Source organism: Limulus polyphemus, unplaced genomic scaffold, assembly GCF_000517525.1.
Source record: "Limulus polyphemus unplaced genomic scaffold, Limulus_polyphemus-2.1.2 Scaffold2489, whole genome shotgun sequence".
NCBI lineage: Eukaryota > Metazoa > Arthropoda > Merostomata > Xiphosura > Limulidae > Limulus > Limulus polyphemus.
Genome location: NW_013668099.1, coordinates 116,178 through 133,687, shown reverse-complemented (window position 1 = coordinate 133,687; position 17,510 = coordinate 116,178). Strand labels below are relative to the sequence as shown.

General features: G+C 32.7%; 1 protein-coding gene across 5 annotated transcripts in view; it reads right to left on the bottom strand.

The window, feature by feature from the left end:
* LOC106467101 (coiled-coil domain-containing protein 125-like) overlaps positions 1-17,510 on the bottom strand; it is a 118,271-nt gene that overhangs the window by 34,275 nt on the left and 66,486 nt on the right. For all 5 annotated transcript variants that reach the window (XM_013927421.2, XM_022395221.1, XM_022395224.1 and 2 more), the window contains exons 5-8: positions 11,504-11,586; positions 8,241-8,359; positions 2,816-2,923; positions 1,129-1,258 (exon numbers count right to left, since the gene is read on the bottom strand). In XM_013927421.2, the coding sequence (XP_013782875.1) occupies positions 1,129-1,258; positions 2,816-2,923; positions 8,241-8,359; positions 11,504-11,586 (440 nt within the window). The remainder of the gene's footprint in view (positions 1-1,128; positions 1,259-2,815; positions 2,924-8,240; positions 8,360-11,503; positions 11,587-17,510) is intronic.

The following is a 17,510-nucleotide window of genomic DNA, read 5'->3' as shown; positions in this document are numbered from 1 at the left end:
TGCAACAATAGATCTCACACTTGGAACACTTTAGAACATTTTAGCCAAGTAAGCAGCAGTAAGTTGCAACAATAGATCTCACACTTGGAACACTTTAGAACATTGTAGTCAAGTAAGCAGCAGTAAGTTGCAACAATAGATCTCACACTTGGAACACATTAGAACATTGTAGCCAAGTAAGCAGCAGTAAGTTGCAACAATAGATCTCACACTTGGAACACTTTAGAACATTGTAGCCAAGTAAGCAGCAGTAAGTTGCAACAATAGATCTCACACTTGGAACACTTTAGAACATTGTAGCCAAGTAAGCAGCAACTTGAGAATCTTTTATGCCACTATCCTTCACTAGCAGAAATGCCGCCCGACTGGTAGCTGTTTGTGTTAGTAATTACTAATAGTAGTATTCATACCTCATTGAAAAAAATTTAGAAAAAGTGAACATTTTCTAAAAAAGAGGATTTTTTTCTGGCAAGTACCACACAGGGAAATGTTCAGATTATGCTCTTTAGTCATATGCAACTTATTGCATCAAAATGATTCAATGTACAGAGCTTAAACTTTTCATAAATTTTACTGATATAAACTGTAATGATTTTATATATTAAAAGTGCTACCCTTTATTGAAAAAAAAAGTTTTTTTTAAGAACTAGAGTTTCTCAGTACAAGATTTAAATATTACATCAATAAAGATATAATCCAACCCTCATGTACAGTCCTAGTGAAAGCTGTGTTTTTGTTGTGAGGAGAGTACTTTTACTTAAAAATGTGTTCTGTTATAAAGAACTGTTTGTTGCACATAACACAGTTAATTTTCTAATTGTTTGAGTCTTGAATAACTAAAGCATGAAATTTTTTTATGGATTTTTGTTTGTGGTGCCAGCCATTCAATAGATGGCATAGGAGTTTTGGTTACATACACAATACATCCATTATAGTAAGAAAAAAATTACTTACCTGATGGCTAAATATTTGTCTAATAGATTTAGAAATTTTTTTTATCATTTCTAACATAACTAAAATTGAGAAAAATAAAAGATTGAAGTTGCTATATTCTCAGTTAAGTTGGTAAAAGAAAGAAAGAGAAAAATCAGTTATTAAACATATACCTATATCTTATGTAATTCTTACCACTTTCAGGTTTAAGTTCATTAAGTTTTCTAGTCATACTTTGGTTCTTTTTCAGCTGTTCTTCAAAAGCTTCACGATAAACATCAATTACCTGTTGAGCTTCTTCTAATCTACTCTGTAACCCTTCCACCTAACAACAAAAAATCTTTTATAATGTGTTGAAAAGCGTTATCACTGTTTCCTATTTTTAAACAAGTTTAAACTCAATATTTTCAAAAGATAGAAGTAAAATGTGCCGGTAATAAATGTCATTTTCTCACTATTTTTGGAGAAACAAAACGCTACCTGTAGTTTATGATAAGATGAGTAATTTAACTAACCACACAAGTTAAATTATACTACACTAACTAGTGCAAAAAGAAAAACATTTTTCTAAAACCATTCCACAGACTTTATTATTATAAAAATAAGTAAGTATAATAATCATATGTAGAAAAAATAGTATGAAAAGTGAGGCTGCAAAATTAGGCTTAGCAGCCTTAAATAAATATTTCACAATTTGTTCAATGTAAGAAATGAATAAAAACTCTATAATCTGAGCACTTTCAAAAGGTGGACCTTACTTCTTCAGGGGCAAGCTTATTTATTATAATAATGTTCTTTCTTTTGTTACAAAGTAGAAATAAAGTTTGGACACCCTTGCAAAATCCAGAAACTTAACTGAAAAGTGAAAACTCAAGCTCTAGTGAGATGATGGAGTTGTTTTAATATTCAGATTGTGAATATTTTGAATTTTGCAGTTAATTATTGAAAAACTTTTTATATGATGAAAATTATCTCCTATTTTTTGTTTTTCTGTGTTTAAGGCCATTTTAACCATAAAAAAAAAGCATGTAATGTTTCCATCCACAGATACATTGCCAATTTGTTAGCAGTGCTCATTATATACAAACTTCACAGGCTCAAGAAACTGAATTGAAGAAAAAGACAATAAATTACAGATTTACAAAATTTACAGTTACAGCAGCACAGAAGCTTGAAAATCATAAAAATCTTTTCACAGTATGGGATGAATACTACTGATCTTATCACATATAAACAGCTTACAAAACAGAACACAAACATTTTCACATACATCAAAAATGAAGAGATGGAAAACTAATTTTATAGCACAGTTTGAACTCGGGAACACCTAAAATATTAAAACTCCAGTAAACATTACATTTCAAGTCAAGTCAAACCCATGACTGTTCTGATTGATAGAACACCTTTGATTCACCTGTTATAACTCTCCAGGTTTCCCAGTTTTTGCCTTTGTCAAACCTTCTGCCACTAAGGTCTTAGTTCATTCCTTTATGTTAGTCATCCAGTTTATTTTTGAACTTCATCTTTTTTAACTTCCCTTCCATGGCTCCATCCAGGATAGTATTTGCAAGGGTGCCTAGTTTTCACATCACATGAGCAAATCACTGTATTTTCCTTTTTCTCATAGTTTTTATTAACAGTTCATGAACGCTAATTTTCTGCACAATTTCTCTTTAACCGACTTGTTTACTCTGTGCATGATACAGGAAATCTGTAAAGGTTGTCTGAGGAATCTCATGTCGAAGGTTTCTAAATTTAACCAGGCATGTATTGATGTCATTGTAAGTTATGTGTTATTATTTTGTGTATAAAGACATATAAAATATCAATTCTGGTAAATAATTACACTGGAATAATCCTACAAATATATATATTCTTTTACCTCTAGTAGTAGTTCAGCTATGGTATGTTGCTTAAGGCATGCTGCTTTGGCACAGCCACAGGGTTCTTGCTTTGACCCTCTACACACACAAGCTCCCAGGACTCCAAGCTGAAAAACATAAATAAATAAAATTATTGCTGCTTCCAAACATAGCATGTAAATTCTAGAAGAAGAAGAATAGGGTATTTAAAATACTGATTTGATAAAAGAAATTTTCAAAAATTCTGTTACTGTGATTTATTTGTATGTGTGTGCATAGCCTCTGAAAAAAAACTATTAAATTCATATAAAATCATTTAAACTAATAGTCTTAAACACACATTAAAGACTATAATGTTTTCTTCACTCTAACTATATTATGTTTTATTTGGTGTTGTTATTGTTGTTTTAGTACAAAGCTCACAATAAGATATTTGCACTCTGTCCAGTGTGGGGAATCTAACCCCACGTCTTAGCATCATAAGTCCATAAACCAAGTAACAAAGGGACTTTATTTAGTGACACTTAAGTCTTAGACCTATTGCAGGCACTGACAAAGAGACAAACGACTACTAATAGAAAATCAGTTTGAACAACGTAATAAACTGAATATATTATCTGAGACATTCAGTGCAGGACAGTAACAATAAATACAACTATATAAATCCTGTTAGAGATCAAAGTATAGTTACATTCAGATTACAGCATAAAAGATATATCTATGCATACTCATTACATAACAGTATAAATCTCACACATAATTTAGTTTCAACTGATTCATCAGGTAGAAAATGAAGTTTTATAATAAATATAAAAACACACAGTGATACTAAAAAATATCTTTAATACGGAAATCTCAGAATTTCCTTAAATTACTTCATCATATCTAAAAAAAATTAGTTCATAATATTAGGACTACAAAAACAACATTAGCATTGAGAGAGTTTTCATATTCAATCGGAACTTTAGAAAGAAACGATTTAAACAGTAACAATATGATGGAATATACCATAAAACACGTGCAGCATACATGTTTAATAAATAACATTGTTAAGAGAAACTGTATCTGTAAAATAATAATAAATATCAAATAAAAACACTGAGAATATGGAATTGATCACATTAATGACAACAGGGAGGGATTGATGTTATTATTTAGTGTTGGGAGGCTTTCTTTAACAAAGAGTTTGTAATCTGTGGTTCCAGAGTCGAGAATTTTAAAGTTTTCTAGAAGTATGGAGTGTTTGTTAATCTCACTGTGTTATGGATACAAGATTTGGGTGGAACACTTAGCTTACATTCGCTTCTTGCAGAAATTCCCATGTGCACTTGTGCACATATGTGATGTGTAATTTTACTAACATAGATAGCTTTACAGCTACCACAAGTGTATTTATATACGACCAACGAGCACATAGGAATGGGTCGTGTCTTTGGTTTTAGACATATTTTTAACTCTAAATGTTGACATAAATACTAAGCTTAATTTGTGGGTTATGTGTTTTGAATTTGATATTTTAGTTTCAAATTTTGTTTACCAATGAAAGAAATGATAAAAATTAGTGGATATTTTGAGACAGTGTGTGACATTTCGATAGTTCCAATTTTATTTGTTAAAGATTTTCATGGGAGTGTAAGAAATTAAGGGGATAACCATTACATTGTAATATGTTAAGGATTTTTGAAATTTCTGAATGAAGACAGAAATAGTTAAAACAGATATCACACACTCTGTTCAAAGGACTCAGAACAAGGTTATGTTTGAAGGAGTCTAATATGAAACTGTCGAAACGAGTGTATAAACCAGTAAATGTTTTCTTACAATAAAATCATGTGGCAAAGAGATTTTTTATTTTGTTTATCTGAATGTCTATGAAAACCAAGATATATTTTCTTCCATATCACATGTAAGGTTTATACATGGATGTTGTGAGTTTAGGTATTCTAAAAACTATTTGGCGTGATCAGTGTTGTGAAAGAGTAGAAAAGTATAATCAACGTACCTTCTATATAATACTGGTTTGTAATAAAGGTGGTAATTATCTAGGCATTTACCTTTGTAATAACAGAGAAAAGTACTTGCAAGGGTCAGACCTAGAGGTGATCAATTGCCCCTCCGTTTATCTGGTCATAAAGATGACCATTAAAAATGAAGTGATTGTTTTTGAGGCCCAATTTAAGAAGCTGTTTGAATTTTTGTTGGTTAAAGTTAGAGAACATAGCATTTTCAGTAGGGAATAACTATTTCCTCAAGTGGAATTTTTGTGAATAAGAACTGAAGATATTAACACTGATGATAGAATTTAATGAAATTCCAAAACATTCGTATTAAAGATGTTTTTTGGTTTTACCATGTTTGTAATATTTATTAGAACTTGGTTTCACTTAAAATCCAATTAAGGAACTAGTTCCATTGATCCAACATTTAAGATCTGCTAATACTGATTATTGGTCATGGTTTCTGGTATACATTCAGAGATACAGTCGAACCTTGATTATTCGGATTTGTTGGGACTCACAAAAATAGTCCGGATAATAAAAAAAATGAATGTTAATGACAAATAAATGACAACTGAATAAATTATAAGAAACAAACTTTAATTGTGCAATTGTACTTGGATATTTACATACAAAAAGTTGGCTACAGAAGTCTGAAATGTTGAAACATTTTGGTTTGCTTCAGTGAATGCACTTTGGTTGCATAGCAAAGTTCATGCTTCATGTAAGCTGCATGATTTTAAGATGTTCAACATCGTTCTGCCTTTTCCATCCAAGACAAGCACTTTTTGAAAAAATTATTGTTTCTGTGCTTCATAGTGGCTTCTCACCAGATTGGCCCTAATCTTCCTCATCACTATTTTCAATATATTCCTCAGAATTTAAAACAACAGTAGCTAAGATTTGTTCATCTGACATAGTCGGAAGCTCATTTTCAGCATTGAGACAGTCTACTACATCAGAAATAGCAAGTCCTTCATTGTTCCCTACTTGATCTAACATTTCTCTCATGGCTTCAATTGAATCATTTCCTGGTTCTTGTTGTAAGTTGGCTGGCTGTTATCAGGAGGACTTGCAGATTCTTGAATGTGTTGAATACTGAATCGGGCCTTCCCTTTTCCCAAGCATCGGACAGCACGTAAAGCAAGTCTTTTACGGTGTGTAGTTTATAATTTCTTGAATACTCTTTGCTTGATCAAAGTCGTGAGCAAAAATTATTTTCTGTGGGAGTTTTCTCTTGTATCAGTTCTTCATTGCTTGAAGGACTCCTCAATCCATCAAATGAATTATGGAGGTTGTGATGGGAGGAAGAAACATATAGGTAACAGAACCATTGTGGCTTTTGAGCTCATCAGGATGGGCAGAACAATTGTCAATAAGCAAGAGAGCTTTTGGGGAGCAGATGTTTTGAGAATACTGGTGGTGTTTTACTGCTGGCACACATTTTTTCCTAACATACTCGACAAAAATGTCAGAGTAAATCCATGCATTTCTTCAAGACTTGTAGATTACAGGTAGGGCATTTATAATTACATTTTAGAAACATTTCAGCTTTGTGAATTTTTCTATTAGAACGGGTTTTAGTTGTGAATTCCAGTGGCATTTGTACATCCAAGCACAGTTAAGCTATCCTTTGATTTTTTTGAATCCAGGCACAGGTTTCTCATGGCATGAAATGAGGGTTTTTTTTGTGGCAAGCATTTCCATAAAAGTCCAGTCTGCATTGTAGATTTGTTCAGGGTCAAATCTTTTCCTCAATCATGTTGTGCAGCCTCTGTAAAAAGGGTTCAACAATTTCTTCAGCCACCAAAAGACTTTCACCTCGATTACTGAAGTTCCTTATGTTGTGTCAATGTTTAAAATTTTCTAACCATCCTGTCGATACTTTAAAGGTTTCACAATCAACCGACAGTGCAGTATTCAACTGACTGAAGAGATGTTTTGCTTTCTCTTGAAGAAGAGGGCCTAAATTGGTGTACCAATCGATCTTTGCTGAATAAACCAAGCATACAAAGCCTTATCCAGTTCTTTATCATTTGCAACCTTCAAGGACATTCATTGCAGTTCTTCTCTTGTCTCCAAGTTATTAGTGAATTTCATGATTTTGTATATGTTTTGTTTATCACAGACAAGTTAATTGCTGATGCCATATTCAAGAGCTAAATCTGTCCCTTTTTCTCAATGTAAGATAATTGACTGCTCATCTTTAATTGAGAGAACTGATCACTTTTCCTTCACAGACATGGTTGTTTTATATTTTGGTGCTTACGTCTGTGTTTACACACTCATGCTGATAGAACTATGTAATAACACAACATTTCCCATAGCAACAAATACTATTAAGCCAATCAGAATATAGCTGAATGCACACACGTGCTGCACACTCTCCGCTCACATTTTCAATACAAAATTAAACAGAAGATAAAACAATTTTCTGTAAGAATTATTATGCTTTTTAGTGTTAGGAGTTCTCACAATCATGGTTTATTAATATTCATGAAAAAACTGGGACCAGAGAGAAAAAGTCCGGATAATCGAGGTTCGACTAGAGCTAGTAACTGTTAATAAAGATAGCCTCTGATTTCTATCAGTGGCATTTTCACTCTGTAAATAATCTTTGTCCTTAATAGAAATTCAGGAATTGGTTCCTTTTTATGAAAAAAAATTCTCTCACATAGGGGACAATATGAATAAAGATTGTACACTGAAGTTGGTACACCAAATGTTTTACAGTGTACAAAAGTCTTAAACCTACAGTACAGGCTTTACTATTCTTATTGCACCTGGGATAAGATTAAGGTTCTAGTGCTGATTCTACTAACAAGTCTTTCAATCAATTACCAGGTTTATCAATTAATTAATGTTGCTTTCTCTAATGGTTTCAAAAATTTCACGGCTAACTGCATCAGAAATAAAAGGATATACCAAATTATGGTTCACTACTTCAGCATTTCTTGAACTCACAGAACCTAATTTGTTCTTTTATACTTTCCAGGGATAGTTACTAATATTAAGCATGGTTTAGATTTTATCAGTACTTTTTTAACTTGTTGTTTGGTCTGAAGAAAGACACTGAGCACCAAAAATTATTTTAAAGTATTAGAATTAGCATAAGTGTAATTAAAAATATGCCACTGTGTGTTGGTTTGAAATAAAGATAATGACAGAATCTTTCATTACCTTGTTCAGACATTGGAACATCTAAGAAACTAATTATTGAAATTAGTAAAACTCCTTCAAAAACACTCACTGGGATCTACAGTAGCTGTTTCATAATAAGATATGTCTTCCAAGTGTTACAGTCCTATATCATAAAATTACCAACTCATTTCTTTGCATGTGACTTATTCAAACCAGATTTGCTGAGTTTACTAATATGAAACTCCCTCTAGAAAGTTATTTGTAATATGAACATTGAAATTAATGATTCAGGAAAACAGTGTCCTACTTGAAATGATGATGCCTCAGAGAAACTGTCATCAGAAGATATGGACAGAGAACGTTTATAATAATTTCTTTCTCTGACATCGAGCATTGCTAACATTTCATCACATTCTCGTTTCAAACCTAAAATTGAAAATGATTACACACAAACAGTCATGATGGTTTCAAACAATAAGTTCAAAACATAACTATGAAGAGAAATTGGTGTGTACATGCTGTTTCCCTCATGCACTACAGACCATTTTGGGAAAAAAGCACATTCGGGATAAAGGAAACATAGGAATGGTGGTAAAAGATTTGGGAAACATCAATAGCATATACATTTGACTTCAGACATCTGCAAGCACAAAGGAGTAGAAAATAAGATCTTAAGGGAAAGATGGTATAAAAGAACAAGGAGCTAAATGTTCAAAAGGAGGAAGACTAAGGAAATGAAACACAACACTGAAATTCCAATCTGGGAGGACAACTGGATGGGGAGGGTTAAGAAGGCAAGGAAAAGACATGCCAAAAATGTGAAAAGGAAAAATGTGTTGGATAGCACTGCCTTATAGCCCTCAATGGTAGAAGTGGAAAATTCATTGTCAAAGAGCCAAGTGAAAAAAATTGGAAATGTGGAAAATGGTAGGTTAGGAAGGGGAAAAGCCATGATACAAAGACCAATGGTGGAAAATATGCCATTTATGCTGGTAAACAAGTAAAGAGGAAGAATGAAGAGAACAATAAATAACGAAGGCTACATATGAAGAGAGTTTAGAGAACATTACAAAGGGAGTTGACAAAACCCATGGATAGTTTGGATATTGGGGATGAGCAAAGGATTAATGAGGTTGGCAGTAGAGGAATTGGAAAAGAGCAAGTGAAAGGTGAGGTCGAGGAGATGATTGTAGTATGCTCAAAAGTGGAAACCACAGTTGGATCAGCCAGAACAGAGCAACTAGATGGACCCAACATAGAATGGGTTTAGTAAGTGTTACTACATGGGGAAAAAGATGGACAGATGGGGAGGCATACAGATGAAGATCAGACCAGTCCTGACTGAATGCATCCACAGCAAGAGCTGAATGATGTGGAACAGGTGACCAGAACAGAGGAAGTTTGGTATTGAGATGTGTGGCACATGCATTTAAAAGGGGATACACAGCTAAGAGCACAGCCACTGAAACATCTGAGGCTAGAGAGACCACTTCTTTGAGAGAATTATGTTGGGACTAGAAAAATGATCAGTGACAAGATTCAGATCACTCAGGATGTGACAAATAATATGCCAAAGTTGTTAAGACTGAGCCTAGAAAAGGTGATTGTGTGTGTTAAAAAAAAAGTGAATGAGACCAGGTGTATCCTTGACAACTGATATAGGCAACAACTGTCAAATTGTCAGAATGTATCATGATGAAGCACCCGCAGATCACTGGAAGAAATAATCCAACACCCAACAAACAGCTAAAAGCGCCAAGATATTGATATAGATGACCGGCTATTTGAGCATCCAAATACAACCCCATCCTATCAGAGATGCATCTGTAAAAAAATGAAAATTCAGAGAAGATTCAGAGTATCCAAGATGTGACAGGCAATAAACCAAACTTGTCAAGATTGGGCCCAGATAAGGAGATAGAATGTTCAAAAACAAATCAAACAAGACTATCTCTTGAGCATCCAAATACACCCCACCCCATCAGGGATGCATCCGTAAATGGATGAAAATCTGGACAAGGAGGAGGCAGAGGAACACCAGCTGAGGTGTTGTCTCTGTTGAGCCACCAGGCAAAGTCAACATGAAAGGTGGGTGATTGAGTCCAAGGGATCCCGAAAGAGATTCCACTGATCGTGCAACATTCATTAAAGACAACACATGTCTACATGACTCCAAGGGATGAGCGCTTCCATAGAACCTTGCACACAGTGGAAGAAGGAGAAGTCCTGGCACTGAAAACCAAGTGCTCCATGTCCTGCAAACGAAGAGAAAGCTAGGGCCTGCTGAGGTAAGAGTTGAAAAACACCCTCAAATGGATAAGGTATGGAGGTGAGATGTGATTTCTCCCACTTGACGAGCCATCCAAAAGGTGCTACCTCCTGAAGAAGGAAATTAGTATGTTATTGAGAAACCTGGTGGGAAGGAGCCAAAAGAAGCCAGTCATCTATGTAATGGTGAAACTGCAATCCAAAGTCTTGAATATGACAAGCAAAGACTCTGTCTGTGTGACAGAAAATGTATAAAGATGATGAAATGGGAGAATGCAAAATTGAAATACCTGATCCTCATGAACAAACCAGAGATAGCATCTGGATGCTGAAGGAATAGGAATATGCAGGTAAGCATCCGAGATATTGACCATGATCATTCAAACATCTGAAAGGAAAAACCATCAGAGGTTGAAAAAAAGACACCACACTGAAACAAGGGAGGTTGATGAAGTAGTTGAGGCTCAAGAGATTGATAACAGGATGCCAATCCCTAGTCTTCTTGGTGACAAAAAACAAATAAAACCCCGGATATGGAAGAGACACCTGTTCAATAGCATTCTTCTGCAAGAGATTCAAAACTGTCTCTGAAAGATGCTGGCAATAAAGAGGATCCTGAGTAGGAGGGAAAAGAATGGAAACTAGAGACAATGGAGGAAGAAGAAACTAAGATTCAGGCCATTTGCCAAAATCTGGAGGACCCAACAATCTGCTGTGGAAGGCTGCCATAGATGAGCAAATTGGGACAACTATGCCCACACTGTGCCAGAATTAATGAAGCAGTCATTGACAATACTGGCATCTTTAAAGGTGATGATGGGTGATCTGATGACTAGAAGCTAAAACAATAACAGGAAGAGGAGGGGAGGCCAGAGGTCAAGAAACAGACATAGAAGCAGGATTGAAACAAAATTTTATGACATTTACTTTAAAGGTAAAAGAAATATTTGGTATTAATCTGAAAAATCCATCTAAATTAAACAAGTTCACAAGTCTTAGAATGCTCTATAAATTGAGGTGATTGACTGCTGTCAAAAGCTTTTATATACAAAAAAAAAAAGTAGAGAAAACTAAAAAAATGTTACACAAAAATACAACATAACAGTAAAAGACCATCCACTGTAAAGGAATTAATTCAGAAAAGCTAAAGCCAAAGCCACAAGCTACTCAAATGTTATCAATAATTAATGGTCTATAAAATCTATAACATAATGCAAAGTATGACACCAAAAATATACAATTATACTTTCTTCAGAAAAATTTGAAAATGAACTAAAATGAGCCCAATTGTCTAAGACTAACCTTGATTTTCAAGAGTGATTTTCTTCAACTTCATAGCCTGGTCTCTAACTGTTGCTTTAAGCTCATCATTTTCTCTACACACACTGCAAAATAGATTACAAAATAAGATATTACTTAGACAGAGAACCACCACTAAGAAATAAATACAACCTAATACTTAATTTCTTAACTTTCAGCTAGGGTCTTGGAGATCTTTAACAATCAACACATGACAAATTAGCTAAAAATCACATTTAAGGATGTGAAAGAAAACTCAAACACATGATTCAACAAACTTTCATATTTTATTGAGTTTATCAACTTTTTACAGTTCTATAACATATCTATCAGAACAAGTAATATTATACATAAAGCATCAAAACAAATAATGCTTTTCATTAAATCTATGGTCATTTTAGATGAAATAAATTTTGCTATGTTACATCTAATGCACAAGTTTTAATCAAAAAGATTTTTTATGAGGGAAAATATCCCAATTATTACACTTTAATGAACTAAAGTCATTGTATGTTTTTGTCATAATGTAGTTTTATGAAAGTTTTATTGGATACTAAACAGTGATTTACATAATTTCCATTATAATTTTCCCAGATTAATAAGTGTTAGTCACCTATAGATATTCATCAATATTATTATGAAAAGACCATGATGTTGTCTAAAGGGTTTACTAGCAAAAGGTGACTTAGACTAAGGCCAATTGTGCTAAATAGAGTAAAATACCACAAACAATAGTTTCATCCATTAAAACTACCAAGCCTGAAACTATTTGCTTGTAGCATGTGCACTTATTTGTATGTTGCAAAAAGTATGTTGAGTACATTATTATTACTGTAACACAATTAACAGAGAGCTGCAAAAGTGGAAAGGAAAATCACATATCTCAATCAAGAAAGAGAGAAAAAAATAAAACTTTTTAGAAGTAAGGTACGATAAAACTTTTAGATTTGAAACTAAAATATTAAATTTTCTTACATTTGGATATAATTTCAGAAACTTCTACCATACAACAGTATTTTCCTGGATAAAAAAGCAACTATTTATAGGTAGGGTAGGACTTGCAGATAGGTCAAACTATAGAAGTTTTTATCTGACTTGGAGTTTGACATTGAAGAGAAGAGACAGTGAAAATATAACTAACTCAGAACTACTTACTATAAACAAGGATGCAAAAACATGTAGTATACAAACAGGATCTTTACCAAAGTCAATGTTGTGCACTGAGAACATTCAAGACAATGATGCCTGTATTCTACAGTTAAATAATTTCAAAGCCAACAAGAAATTTCCTGCAGAAAAGCTTCTTATTAAAATGATTAAGCTCTGTTAACATTATTCAAACAAAGATATGCTATGTCTGCTATATTTTTTGAAGTTTCAGAAAAAATAAAACATATTTGTTACTTGATCAATTTTAAGTATCATAAGTGGCATGAATTGAACAACTGGCAGTGACCTAGTTGGTTTGTTTACTCCTCTAGACTTTAACAAGAAACTTCAAAGAACCCACTATATTATAGGTGTGACCGAGACCTTGACCAAAAGAACCAGAAACAAAACAAAATACTGGTCAATTTACAAACATCACAGCATACTGAAGACAACACTTGGAAGCACACTTAGTGGATTTGTGTCTTACATTCCAGGTGCATATGAAATCTCCCAGTGATAGGCTCTTGTGTAAATGCAGCTCCCTCATGGCATCATGATCCAGGTGATAGTATCATGGCTTATAATAAGTTGAATGTGCAAGATATTTTTGAATTATATAACATAACAGTAAATATCCCAGCTTTGTTACAGGAATAAACAAAAACTACTCTTGAAAGAACATGAAGATAGCCAGCAAACATTTTACAATTGAAAGAGTTATTAGATTAACTTGCAACAGTTTCACAATTTTGCTCATGCCACTATGACCAAAATAATGCAGTCTGAGGCACTTTTAAAATGAATGATGTTTGCTCTCTTATATTATATAGACTTGGGTTCTAAACTTTTTATCATTTTGAAATATATGGCAGTTTTTTGTTAACGAAAATATAAATTGTAAAATACAGGCAAATACAGAATTTCTGGTTGAAGACTGGTGCTGTGATGGCTAATATCAATAATACAAATAGAAATGAAATACTAATGTGACATTTGGTGTAAACACTGTTAAGAAATAGCTATGTCATATAATAACCAAAATATAATGGTTCAAAAGAATATATCCATCACAAAAAACAGTTACTTTAACACATTAAAATACTGACTTATTGCACACTTGAAATAAAATGATAGCTATAATACTATTACAAAATTATTTATATCATGCATTAGCTTTCTGTTAACTGATAAATACTAGTCACAGACTGTTTCAAAAGCCAGTTGACAAGCAAAGATGGAAGATACTGGCCAGTTACAATGCTTCCAAAACCTCTGTGAGGGGCTACATATCAAATCAGTCATAATTTCAAAAAGAAATGTTCAAGAACTTCCCTATCTTTATATTTCTGCACCACATGGCATTATATGATTTGTGATTTCTGTACTTCAGAATTTTCTAACATCAAAAATAAGCTGTTACGGTTTCCAACTAATCATAAACACAAACTATATATAATTACAAGCAAGAATCTAAAGCTTGAGCCTCATACCTTACTGACTTTCAAAGATATCAATAAATTCATCAAACCCACCAGAGAAGCCCCCTCCTCTTATATACTAATTTTTCAAATCAACTTTATATGACTGATGAACATGTTTATAACCAATACAAAGAGCAAGTTCTCCTCTTCATAAATCTTACAAGTCATCATATAGTTTTTCATGATGTAAACCTTTAATCAGCAAAACAGATTGATATGTGTAGATCATATTTTGGTTCTCTGAATGCTAAAGGACCTTTTTTAACACATGTATATTTTAATTAGACAACTGGATGGACTATAGTAGTTTTGGGATATCATATTCTAGTGACTAATAAATTTTACATGTTCTAAAACATATATTTGAAAACTATATGAATTCCTCTTTGGACAACAAAATTCTTCAGGCTCAACAAAGCTTACAGAAGAATGTCTAAAATTTTCACTCGCATGCAAAGGAACCCAAGTATGCAAGTACTACAAATCCTTGTTTTATGTATATATTTTTTAACAAAATCTAAAAATTAAAAACTTCTCATCTGAACCTTACAAAACCACTAAAATTTCAGAAGCTCTAACACTGTGAAACACTGCACTCAGCAATCATGTGGTGTTTAGGTTAGTTCTATGGAAACCAACTAATTGGCTCCCACTACGATTTATTGCCTTTGATGTAAGTATTACAGCAGTAAAGCCACAAATGTAAAAGAAAACATATGAAAAAATTTTGACATTCATTTATGAGATTCTAGAGGTTGATGAGATATAAAAAACTATAAGATGGATAAAAGGAATTTTTTATTCTTGGCATGAAAATCACCTTTCACTCAGACTGACTCAGTTAGAGCTTCAGAAATCCATACAGACAAACCTAGTAAAAATGCTTTAATAAAAACAATCAGATTTTTTTTGTGTACAAAAGACTTGTAATGTTTAATAAGACCTTGAAATATTTCATGAAGACACATGCAATAAATTCATATACAGATACAGAGTCCATAAATTTGACCAAGTCAGTGAACAGATGGTTAATTAACAGCAGCACTGCAATGTTAGAATTTTTTTTCCAAGAATCATTTTTTTTCTATTAATATGTGTATGTTTATCAGCTTGTTAAGGGTTAAGAATGAACAAATGTCAGGCAATGACTCTTATGTCTTGTGTGGTGAATAAAATAATTAGTAAATGGTCATTCTAGGATTGGCGGTAGTTTCTTCTAGTAGAAAGGTTCATATATTTAGTTGAAGGAAATATGTCTTACAAAAACAATGGTCACAAAGAAAAAAAAATCATCTGAACACAAAGTAGCTTCAAGCTGTAATCCATATTTGATAGTTGGCACATTGTCAAGTGGGATGGCTGATGAATGATACATGCAATTTTGTTCTTGTCGCTTTAGCCAATTTTCCAAAATTTGATTCCATAATCTTGAATAACACATGAAACCACTACTGTGATGGTTAGAGATCTAAGTAAATAAACCTTATGTATCATGAATCTGTGTTGTTATACTACATCATGTAAACCCCAATAAACCCTCATTACTTACAAATGATAAACATGGTTATCTCTATGAAACTATTATTTATTTATACATGGGTGGTAATTCATATCACCCAATGCACAGGACTACAAGTTTTGTCAATATACTTTGTCTGTCTAACATTCTTAAACCTCACTAACACATTAAAAGGTTTTTCAAAGTGAAAAATTGGATTCCAATGCTAAGGCAGTCATATGTTGTTTAAAAATTCACATGTACCTACTGTAAAGAAGTTTATATTGGCTCCATTGTATGTCAGTTAGTGGTTCATATCAAAGAGCATCTCAAACTAAGAACAAAACAAGTCATTCCAGTACTTACATACATTTCAACAATGTGTGCTGGGACACCTTATAATAAAAACCTCAACAGACAATGAAAAAACATTTTAAACCAAAGAAACTTTGCTGATTAGAGCCAAGTCTTACTGAAACTTTTTTGAATAAGAATAAAACTTTAAAGTTATTCAGATAAAACAGTACTATTGTGTAGCAACACTATTTAACTTCTCCATGCTAGTCACTCTAATGTTTAATTATTATGCTGATGATACGATATACATAAACTTCTTAAACTTATCTGTGTAACACTGAAACCAAATTTTCAGTATTTTTTTACATTAAAAGAAGGGAAACTTAAACTATAACAATATAGTATTTTGAATTAATCACTGTCAATTTTATAGTCCTATAGTTACCTAAATAAGTCAAATCAAATTAAAATAACATCAATATATTATGTATTAAAATTCTTTTAATTATCATAGCTTTACTTAATACTCAAAACAGAATAAATAAGTTCCAGTCTAATTAGCTAATCTTAGTTTTATTTTAAAAAGTTTTTTGTTATATAAAACTTGAAGATAGCTTTGATATACAGAAACATCTGTTAGCTGAGTTCTTGCACAGATCTTGAAATATAACGTTCATAAATGGAAACATCGGCACATGTAGATATGTAGATCTTGAAAGTCGAGTTGCTCAAACCTTGAAAATAGCATTGATAACTAGACCAATTGTTGGGTGAGATGTTGCAAAAGAAATATCTGCTGAAACTTTTCACCATTTTTATTGTGATGACAACACTCTTTTAAATTTTCAAATGGGGCATAGTCTAACAAACAGCTAATTCACCCCTTATTACCAAATTCTTATTGTTTTGGGATATATGCTGCATTTTTTTCTATGGCATTACATTAAAAAAAAAAAGACTTGTTAATTTGAGCCAGTAGTTCTTGTTACACCTGGGTTTTATAAACAAAATTAAACCTACCTGCATGTATGACACAGAATTCTGTGTTAATATGATCTTTGAATATAGTGTAAATATGAGCCATAAAACATTTCATTACATGACTTTTTGAAGTAAATCTTCTATCTATAAAGCTTGACAAACATACAAGTTATATGTACTGTCTATACAGTAAATACACATGAAAGGAAACAGGCAAGTATTACTAACGTAGTGTCTAAATATATTCCAACATATAAAATTGTATAACCAAGATGGAAACAGAAACAAAAGCAAAGGCTAATAGACTCACTGATATTGTGTTCATAGTCTTCCATTGAAGACCTTTAGGTCAAAATGTTATTTTTAGTGTTCTACAAATAAGTATTTTTGGGTGTATTTGAGTGTGCTTTTATCTTCGTTCTTTACTATGTTATTATTTTTTAAGTTTCCACCTCTATAATACAGACTAGATGAGGGCAGCAATTCCAACTATGGTTCATTCTTTAATGAAAACAAAATCTTAAAAGTTATATTTGATTTGTGTGAGTATTTTGTGGGTTTGTTTGTTTGTTTTTGAATTTCGCGCAAAGCTACACGAGGG